Source organism: Tachysurus vachellii, chromosome 18 (genome assembly GCF_030014155.1).
Source record: "Tachysurus vachellii isolate PV-2020 chromosome 18, HZAU_Pvac_v1, whole genome shotgun sequence".
Taxonomy (NCBI): domain Eukaryota; kingdom Metazoa; phylum Chordata; class Actinopteri; order Siluriformes; family Bagridae; genus Tachysurus; species Tachysurus vachellii.
In genome coordinates, this window is record NC_083477.1 from 10,090,017 (window position 1) to 10,101,210 (window position 11,194).

An 11,194-nucleotide genomic window follows, 5' to 3' on the forward strand; every position below is an offset into this window, starting at 1 on the left:
TAATATTGCCATCATTTTTATTGCAGTTAATGATACATCTAAACCTAAGTCTAATTTAAATCTCAGTATATTTCTAAGTAACTAAAGCTAGCTTGTTTAGATTTGGCTTTTTTTTTATTTTGTTTTTTTAATAAAAACGGTAAAGACCTTTAGATATTTTAATCCTTGTGTGTTTGATTGAATAGGTCACTGGGGATCTGTATCAGCACTGTAACTCCTCAAAGTGCAAAAACACTTTATGCAACTATTTACAGAAAACACACAATATAAAGCTCATAACTATGAGAGTGGTCCCAGTGGTCAAATATGAAGTTTGAGACACACAAAGACCAAATTCATTACCAGCATTAGATGTCTTTAAGCCTCTATTCATCCTTAGCAGCTGATATAGGTACAACAAACAATACAAATACTGTCACTTCATTACATTACATTATCTACATACTGTCAGGAATACAAATTCTGGGGAGTGGATGCAAGTGCAGGTCAGTTTAATAAGAACAAATCACAAAATTAGGAAGAGATTCAGTGAACTATCCAAAATAACATTAGGCAAAGACAAAAGTAACAAAAGGCACAGTTTGGTTGATGTGCAAAAGGAAAAAAAAGAAAAAACTGATAATCAATATCAAAAGGGGCAGCACAAAGTAAAACAAAGACACTTTCAAGCAGTACTAGCCAGAACTTGATGAATACAATCAGAAGGCTGGCAACTGGGAACGAGGACGTACAGGTGGGTGCTGGGAAGGTGAGTCTGGCGCAGACATGATTGTAGGAAACAGGGTCTTTGGTGTCTTCAGATGTGACACATTACACATGCACATACATGCACACAATATTCCACTGTCCCTCTAATTGAGGAGAAGGCTTTCAGGAGCAGGTCTGCTGCCATTTATGAGCTCTTTTTGTAATCTGTGTACTGATAAATAAGATTCAGATTAAGAATAATAATAACATCTTGTTTCAGATCTTAAATAAGCAGTCATTTGCAAATAAGATTAAGCATTAGATATTAAAAATTAAAAATAATGTCATGTAGGCACACGTACACACACACTCACACACACAAACACAAACACACACACACGCCTTCTGAATCTTATGTACACTCTGACAGCTGTACTCTTGTGACAAAGTGAAACAGAAACAGTCATAAATCTCTTGTGATAAATGTAATCAATTAGAAGGAAGAAACTGCTCCAGCTTGAAGCAGCTCACCCTCACTCTCTACAACATTTTCCCAACATAAAAGTTGACTACAGTGGCTCCCTGCATTCCCATACTGTGCACAGCTCAGTTGACTCAGCAGTAACACAAATGCAACTGTGTAGTGCTTTTTCTCATTAGCTGGATGACTCAATGGAACACATGATGAACCCCACGGTAGTGGTGACTGTAGAGCTCAGTGACAGCCTTACAGGAGCCCATTCTCAACAGCAGAGTCATGCTAGAGTGATCCATTTGCTTCAGTTCATATCTATAAATAATATAAAACTATAACACTGGACAGAACTGTCTTCTTCTTGCCAGAGCATGCTGGCTGTTAATGGCAGCAGAGAAAGCAAGTGGGCAAGACCAGTATTTTGGTAAAATAGATTTATTTTATCATTGCAGAAGAATACTGTATCATAAAGTATTCATGGTCTCAACCTCCTGACAGAGAGTGAGGTTAAAGAAAACAACATTTCAATACCACAATAGTATTTGATTTGACCAGCTTACTCTGGAAAGCCATAAGAAGAGAAAATATCTTTATTAGGGTTGAATAAAACTCAACCAACTATATTTTTAACTTTTTCCTTTTTTTGCTTTGCCTGATAATATAACTTATGGCTTAAACATCATGGCGTTTCTCTGATAACATAACTATTGAAAATACATTGTGTATGAAATAACAAAATCCATGATACGATTTTCCGCCAAAGAATTTAAACCATGTCCTCTGATTTCCTTGAATCAAACCGTTTATGTTTAGGACAAACATGGCTTAATCAGCATTTCAGTTTATTTATTTATTTTGTTTAGTCCCAAAGACCATTTCTGAGGTCATCCAAATAGGTCTAATGGTCCTGCTCTTCTCTGCCAAAGAATTTGGGAGTATCTGTCCTCCCAATTCTGTTCTCTAACAAAATACCAAGGACATGACACTAAAACATGTACTCTTAAGTAAGAAACACTTGCTTGTGGAGTATTTGAGTATTGAGCATTTGTTTACTCCCTGATCAAAGGGTTTGCACCTTTTGGCAACATTAGACCTACATTAAATTCTCAGTATTTCCCAGACATCAGGTAAAAATTTTCACTTATAAAAATATAATCATAAAAATTATATTCCATAAGCACATTAAGCACTGTTGTGCTATGAATTCCTTCCAGGGTTTAATAAATATAATGACTGTTTTTTTTTCCTAGAGCTTTGGTGTTATCATTTAGTGTATTGGTCAACCTGAATTAGTGGTGGATCAGCTGGCGCCCAAAAGTGACCCAACCTAAAAGATCCATTCTGTAAGATTAATCAAATGATGAGAAGGAATTATGGGATAATGGTCTCCTGGAAGAATTTGATTAGGCTCTGGAATGCAAGGCTTCTAAGCATACGAATTGTATGGACACTGAAAGAGATGTTATTGCTTGATGGATGGACTAAAGAAAAAGAACATTTTCTCTGCAAAAGACTGGCTCACTGCTTACCCGTTACTAATTTCATTGTGCTTTTGTATTCCTTTTGGGGACATTTCTCCTCATTTGAATTCCTATTGGTCATTCACTACAAAGTACTCAATTTGGTAATGCAATTACTCAAACCTATTAAATAATAAGTTCACCAATTTCCATAAAAATGGAATGACAGCAATAAATTATCATAAAATAGACTTCTGATTTTTTACACAAATAAAATCTTTTACAAAGTGTCATTTGTCAACCCCAACCAAAATCTTGCCCAGTCATGAGGTAAAACCTTTTGTTAAATGGCTTGTAGAAGTCTTGCAGTTGATGCACCACGGTGGGGTGGATGTTTGGATGTGTGCGTCCTTTGGTTTTGCCCAGGCAGTGGGGCTTGCTGTTGCTTGATGGCTTCTTCAGGCATGGGAAGCCCTTGGCTGGATTGAAGTGGAAGTGTTTCTCAGTGACCAATCTCCTCAAGTGCAGGAAGTCCTGCACACGTGCCATCTCACCAGCTGGGTCAGTGATTAGTCGTTCACCACTCACAAACAGGATCTGACTGAGTGGGAAAAACTGCAGCCAGCGCTTCAGGTGCCGGGCATACATACCGATCTGCAAGGCACTCCATGTGGCATCAATCACGCCTGTTGATGCATTCTTGAAGGTCAGGCTCTCAAAGGAGGGTATGTCAGGTTTCTTGGAACGTGTTTGAGTGTAGTCTGAGATGGCTCGCGTAACTGGGTCCCGCACCACCACAATCAGCTTAGTGTCCTTCGACATGGCATAGATGCGACCTGGGACCTCCTTGGTCACAAAGTAGCTGGGGGTCTTTTCCATGGTGATTTGCCCCCTTATAGTCTTAGGCATCAGCTCTCTATAAGACAAGACAAAAGATGAGTGCTAAAAAACTATCAACAGGAGTATTTCACATTTTATCCACATTTTTCTGTCTCTGGCCCAGGTTTCTTGCTGTGTTTATGATCCATAATCTACTGCCACTTAGAGAAATCAAAGGTTCTATAAAGAACTGCCATCAAGAAAAAAACAAGTGTCCCCTTATGGTCATGTTCATTTAACAAATTTCCTGATAATCTCCATATAATAAAAAATGCCTTACCAACAATATCCACAATAGAGTACCTTGTGTTTAACACCTATAAATGTGCTATAGGTGTTATATAGTTATTAAAATGTATTGTAAATATGGTGCATGTAACATTCAGAGTGATTCACTAATAAAATTTGTCGTTTGTCAGCTACAATCAAGTGGTCCTTTGAGGAAAATGCAAGAAGGAGAATTTCATTCGATGGCATCTTGTGCATATCTGAACCTGTGTAATGGTTATTCCCTTGCTGGCCCTGTCAGCAGGGTCAGACTGGTCCATAATTGGGAAACTAACCATTTAACTTTAGCCTGTATTCAGGGAATGGCTGATGCAGGCCAAGTGGGGATTATGCAGCACTAGGTGCTTTCCAGCATCAAGCAGATCCTTGTAGCTAATGTGCTCCAGAGACAGAAAAGAAATGAGAGAACACCAATAAGGACACCTGGGTAATATGATATTGAATTGGGATATGTCAAAACCATGATACACTTTTGTGTGTATTTTTATGTCAATGCTTTTAAACTCAAATCTGTTACTCGCTGTAAAGTAAGAAATAGATCAGAATTTAAAATAAATTTTGCAATATTTGTACCAATTTCCTCCATGTCCGCCATTCCCTTTTTAAAGATTTTTGTAGAGGAAATATACAATGTAAAATCAACAATGTAAAAATAAATTTTTAGGGTTTTAAAATAGTCCTCCCCTAATTTTAAACCTGGCTATTTATTAAGAGATAGAGGAATGGTGGGCAGAAGGAACGTGAAGAGAAAATATAACCATATATCATAAGGAGTCTAGAGAAGGGAGGTAAGTGCACCAGGATGAATTGCGCTGAGTAGTCGTCCTTAATTGACTACCACATTAACCACGGCATGGTTTATATGCCCATGTAATCTTCTGAACCACTCCTTTATCACTCTTCCTCTCTATCCCTCCTTCTCCCAAAATCTCCCTAGACCATAATCATTATCACACAGGCTGAAAAAAGCACCAAGCTAATGAGAGAGGGGCATGTGGGAGAAGAGGTGGCAAATCAGTATCGCTGCAATTATCCTCCCCATCTCTTGGATACACAACCAGAGTGCTAGAGGCTGTTCCTGGCAGCCCGAGGGACTCAGAAACTTACTACATATCCAAATTTACACTTAGTCCCCAAGCAAAACAAACATAGATTGGAGCTATGAGAATTATTTCTCAAAACAGGCACCTTAAAGACAAAATGATGTTCAACTTAGTCAGCAGTGTAACCTACTGTATGCAGATGCAGATGCAGATCCTTCTCTGCTAGTGCCTAAAGATATTAAGCTGTGTGCAGCATTTTGTTTAGTTTAACTGAGAAACGTTAGAAAGTGTATTCTAGCTTTAAAACTGATTGCTAGGTTAAAATTTTACATGCTAGGATTTGTTTTAGCTTAATTGACAGATTAGTAAAGTAAGACATCGTATGTTGCAGGATGTTTTTCATCCATTTTTGAACCTTAAATGGGAACGTATTGGTTGTAGGAATTAAGTTGTGAACAGTATAGTAAAGGACTGGTCCGAGGAATCATTCACACGCATTTTGTTTCACCATGCTGTTCCGAAATTGCACCGAATTAGAAACTATTTCAAATACCGCTTCTTATACTGTTGATATGTTGAGTGCTTGTATGAACTTAACACTCAGTCTAATTTTCCCATAAGATATAAATCTAAAGGCAAGAGATTTTGCTGTGCATAGTTGTTGAAGTTGTGTTGTGTCTTGGGAAGAGGCGAGGTATGTCTGCAGATCTGGATCCTGAAAAGCTAGCGTTTGAAGAGCTGGCTCTAAAACCTGTGTTTACATTATCTGCTATCAGGTCGCTGGTTCAAAGGCTCAAGTTGGAGACTTTAAGAGTGCTGGGTGTTTGCTGGTGTGAAGTTCACTCACAATGCAGTAATGAGATGGTGAGTGGGTGGTAGAAGTGGCAAAGCCCTAATTTGCACCAGAATACAGGCCTTCTCTGGGTAGTTATTAGGCTAGCAAACTCTCATGCCAGTGATCAACTAGATCAACAGACAAATTCTGTCCTTGAATAAATGTTGTTGTAGCCCTTTCAAGCATGTTGCTTTAAGGGAAAATGTAACCTGATTGAGATTTGTGTTTGTGTGTGTGTGTGTGTGTGTGTGTGTGTGTGTGTGTGTGTGTGTGTGTGTGTGCCTGTATGGGGAATTCCTGTGAGAACATCCTTCTTTGTTAAACCACACAAGAGGTGACATGAGGTGGTGTTATGCAGCCACTTCAAATAATCTGACAGTTTCTGCAGGACATGTTCCAGACCTGAGTCAAAAACAATGTGGGCAGCTTTTATGTCTACAATATGTCGGCTTGTCATTTGTGTTTAGCTTGTCATAGCATTTTCCACTGCTCTCAGCTTGAAAAAACACCTTATGTATTTGATGATTATACAGCAGGTGCATAAAAGTACAATTTCAAGGCAGGAACATACACATGTGTGCGTGTGTGTGTGTGTGTGTGTGTGTGTGTATGTGTGTGTAATACGTGTTATGTGGGCTGTTACCTGGAAAAAGACATGTCAGTTTAAGCCTTCAGAATAAAGTCCTTGTCTGAAATGTTTACGTATTGTTAAAACAATTCCTAAAAACCTACTTTCATATGAATAAAGCATCGTCATAATATTTGTTTTTTACTTATAGTACAAAGGAATAGTTATAAGAGTAAAGAATTTCAAATCCAAAATAAATCTTTGTATCAGTACAATTCATCCTTCATGGCAAATGGGCCACATGTGGGGCAGTTGAGGCAGTCTTTCTAATGTTCACTCACTTGAATTCTATATACAAATAAAAAATGACACTGAATATTCTTGAAATATTTTCCCTTGTGATTTAAATAACCTAAGAATGATTCCTTTTAAGCTTACAGTAGATTAACCATGAAAAACTGAGCAGATATTTAACAATTCAACCTCTTGCTGATTTAAAGTGCATTTTCACAATCCAAACAGAACAAGAGTTGAGCTTTTAGACTACCTAAAACTCTCACATTAAAAGCTCTCACATTAAAATATCAGGCTGAATCTTCTAAAGTAACTACAAAGGAACTCTAGTTGACAGATTAAATGCTAGCTGCTACTGTTCCCTGTTTGAAATTTGAATAACTGTGTCAATTATAGTGAACTTCAAGTTAAAACATGTAGACATTTTTATTCATTAGTATGATTTATTAAATTCACTGGAAGCAGTCTGGCAGGTCATTTGAAACATGGATAAGGGCCACATTTGGTCTGTGGGCTGCCTGTTGAGGTCTGATGTAGACAGTGGCAATCTATAACCCTACTCAGAGCAATGGAGTACATTTTCTCCATAAATATTTGTGACAATGAGGAAAGTTCCACAGGTACATCACTGTCTAGTGCTTAGAAACTCCTCCTGAGCCAAATGTTTTCACTGCCTTTTTTTTTTTCAACCGAGAGTTCATGCTGTGTTAGTCAAAAAACACTTTCACCCTTCTGGGCACATTTGCATACAAAGTGAAGAAAGAAACAACACAATTCACTCTAATTGCGTGCTCTCTCTCACCATGGTTAATGCAGACCTCAGGGGCTCTGCCGCCTCCTTTTCAGAGCCTGGCCACCTCTGTTGAGCTCTCAATAGCTTTGCTCTCAATTTACTGCAAGCATCTGCCACACTCTCACACACACATAGTGCTGCTTGTTTTAATATTCTCCTCAGAAAATGTGAAAATGAACAAAGCTTAAACAGGTGTTGATTATTTCATACTTTGAGTCAGCACAAAAACAAAAGGAAGCAAACCAAGACATATCTAGGACCAAAAGAAGTAATTAGTACATTGCTGACTCTGAAAAGTCATACAAGGGCATGAATGTCACAGCTTTTGCTGAAAACCCTGCTGTGTCCAAAAGCTTCTGTAGAAACCCATGGCTGCCTTCACCATGTTCCGCCAATAGTGCAAGTCTAGCTGAATGTCTCCACAGGGGGCACTGGCTCCTGACCACATGCTCCTTTTATACAGGCTTCTGTCTAAGAACTATTCAGTGGGGACCGCTGGATGAAGGCAGCCATCCGCCTCTTGGGCTCATCTGATTGCATCCAGTGGGTCAACATCCTTCATTCCTCCCCAGAAAGAGCTTAACATGAGAAAAGTCATATTTTCCTCAAGGTCCTGTTCATTAATGTTTGCATGCAGCAGCACTGACTGTAGCGAGGTGTTATTAGAGTTCACAGGGTCACGTAGGAGTTACAAGTGGTGTAGACTAACAATGAAAGCTGTGCTCTGAGCAGTCATTAGAGAGCTTTTATTGTGCAAGTTGCTGGTGGAGGTCAGGCAGCAGTGCATGGCCCTAACTAGGCTTCCTCATGCAGAGATGTTTTAATTAGACAACAGTGTTGGCTTACAGAATGGGGCAGTCATTAGAGCATTGAGCCTTTGCTGCCCAGAAATTGCTGGCTTTAGGACTGATTAAGACATTCAAACCATTACAGTACCACATTCAATCCTGAGCACAGCAGCATAACCAAAACATAAGGCTCAACTCTCCAAAGCATTTTTTCATGACAGCAGTTTTTTTCACATGACTTACAGTTACATATAGTTTATGGTTTTGCTTAGCTCAACAGTTCTTTCTCGGCTCTTTGATGGGACAGAGACAAAGACACACAGAAAGAATCCAGTTGTGTGTTTCTCTTAAAAAAACACTGTATGAAGCACACTTTAGAATTGGATTCAGCACATGCTGAGAGCAAAGTGATTACTTTTTTCTTTTCATCATACACAATTATCATTCAAGCACAAAAATGATTCTTCAAAAATTGGGAATCACTTTATACACAAGGAAAGGGTTAAAGGTTGACCATAGTCTCAGTCTGATTCAGACAACCAATGAATATGAATCCACTTAGTGGACCACTGTGTTTTACTGTCCTGTAACCACACACTGTAAAACATCTATACAAAAGCATCAAGCTATTAAGCTTCATAAGAGATTTGAAAAACTGCTGCTTGGTTTGTTTTAGCCATATACTGATTTGTCATAATATAGATGGACATTAGGTTGAAGTCTAATAGTTGAAATGAAATTTCTATTTATGTGCCTGGAAATAGAATTTAATGGTCAGTATAATATAAAGCACAAAGTATTGTTGTGTAAGAAAAACTGACCATATGCTGCATTTCACAGTGTGTTTGAATAAGCTGTGTTTGTTTTATGATTACAAAAGTTCAGCTTAGGTCTGATTCACCGTTACCAGACTTTGCTCTATGTGGGAAGCGATATTCTGAGAAGAGTCAAACCTGCACATAAAGTAGTGTGTGTGAATGACCCCATATCTTTTAAGTTTTTCTTTCTTAGGCTGCCAAAGAAGGATTTCCTGAAACAGCTTTAGTGTTATAGTTCAGCATCTTTACCTGTAAATGTACTACAAGAAAACAATAATAGGATTGAGTGTTTTATATAAAGCAATGATCCCACAAACAATGCTAACACAAAAGGATGATGAATCACACTGCTAGCAGTTTAAATATGAATCATCTATATTTTTATGACATGACACCCAAAACTGTCAACTGTCTCCAGCTATGACAAGTACAACAATACAGTAACAGGACAGGACATGTTTTAACATAGGCTATTATGACCTTGACATCATTGTACCTTTACTGGGATTTTTTTTTACTGTCGTGTAAGTGGATGTTAAGCATAAAATAAAATAAGTAACATATGCATAAATACACCTAGGATGAATCCATCAACAAAATGATTTGAAACTCCCAAATGATTTGTTAATTAATAGCATGTTCTTTTAACAAAGCAGTCTGTCTATTATTTAATCCATTAGAAATCTGAAGTGGTGGCCAGCATCATCATCATCAACATCATCATCATCATCATTATCATTATCATGATTATCACGATGTTGACACAAAATTACAGTTTATGATTACAGTGTTGACAGACAAAGAGTTTGTGATGACATTGCGTACACTCTCAGAAACAAAGGAACCAAACTGTTTATTGTTGCTGGAATGTTATCACCAATAGTGTGTTTTGGACATTTATTATGCATCTTTACCTAGGAAAGTGCAACTGGTTTTAGGTATAAGGTTAGAATTATCTTTTAGAGTAGTGGTCTTTAAGGTCCATATATGTAGGCTTGCTTTAAATTAGGTGGTATCTTAGTGACTAAGATGTTGGATTATTAGTCTTGAAAGTTGTGCATTCAGATTTTAATAACTCTCATGAGAAATACCCTTAAATTTGAGTTAACTAAATAAACATTTGGTATAAAAGTAAATTGCTGTGAATGCATTTATTTACTATAGTGTAATAGTAATAGTTTTGGTCAGGGTGTCACACTCACCTGTACCACTCGAGCCCTTTATCGTAGTTCCGGTCAAAGAAGTGTGGCTCTGCGCCCACAGCCCTGATGTCAGGGTGCGCACGCAGGAACTCGAGCAGCGCGCGCGTGCCGCCCTTTTTCACCCCGATGATGATAGCTTGGGGCAGTTTCTTCGTCTCTGTCCCATTGTAGGCACCTGTCGCCGGTTCTGTCCCCTCTTCCACAACCCTTAGCTCAGCCTTGCTCTCATCCCACTCATTTGCTCTGCTGTCCAGCTCGTTTTCGTTGTTTAACAGGTCCCTCGAGTGCGCTTTCGCGTAAATGTCCCTTCGCGTCCCTGCGCTGATAAAGGAGTCCACAGCAGTCTCCGGGTTCGTCCTCATCCCAACCGAGTCCACCGTGAATCTGGGCACTGAAGCGCAATAACCAACGCAGCAATAAAGCATGTACGCCCAAAGTGTCAGCATGATGCACGCAAACAACAGTCTACTTTTTCCCAGGTGAAAAGAAACAGCGCAGGATGTTTGACAAAACAGCAAGCTATATTCCATAAGAGCGCCGCTTACGCGTCAGCGACCCGTTACGCATGTTGGCCAACTTGTGTCTCCTCCTTTAACCCCCACAGAAATCCTTAAGACATCTAGACATTGCCTTAAGTCCGAGTGATTTCTGTGCAAGATGGTGTATTCATAACATTTTAGGCCTGAAGGGAATGCGTAATGTATGCATGTGTGTTTGTGTGTGTTTGTGTGTGTGTGTTTGTGTGTGTGCGTGTGCGCGCGTGTCCTTTCCTACACCGATAGTGAGTAACCAGTGTAGAGCGCCTGGCATCATAAGCTCTTGATAAAGGGGGAGGAGTTTTCGCACTAAGACTAACCAATCAAAGCCAGGAACAGAACACAGGCAGTCCTTATTATAAAGTTCCAATTAGGCTTAAGTCTGAAAAACGAAAGAAAAGACGAAAAAGATAAGATATTCTTCTGCTAAGAATTTAAACACGAATTAAATTAATATTTAAAGTGATATTTATAAGAGTAAAAATTAATTCCACAGAATTCGACTCACTCCACCTTGTACACAATTAC

The 11,194-nt window shown here is 38.7% G+C and overlaps 1 protein-coding gene across 1 annotated transcript; it reads right to left on the reverse strand.

Annotated features, from left to right (window-relative positions):
• Positions 1-1,581: 1,581 nt before the first annotated feature.
• Positions 1,582-10,911, reverse strand: hs3st3b1a (heparan sulfate (glucosamine) 3-O-sulfotransferase 3B1a). The gene is made up of 2 exons (XM_060892533.1): positions 10,131-10,911; positions 1,582-3,538 (listed from the first exon to the last, which is right to left on the reverse strand). Exons 1-2 carry the CDS (start codon positions 10,658-10,660, stop codon positions 2,920-2,922), a joined length of 1,149 nt encoding a protein of 382 aa, XP_060748516.1. The 5' UTR covers positions 10,661-10,911; the 3' UTR covers positions 1,582-2,919.
• Positions 10,912-11,194: the final 283 nt, after the last annotated feature.

Coding starts and splice junctions, on each gene's coding strand:
- hs3st3b1a (XM_060892533.1), bottom strand. CDS start 10,660: ATGGAATATAGCTTGCTGTTTTGTCAAACATCCTGCGCTGTTTCTTTT. Junction 3,539..10,130: donor AAAGGGCTCGAGTGGTACAG/GTGAGTGTGACA, acceptor CTTGTCTTATAG/AGAGCTGATGCCTAAGACTA.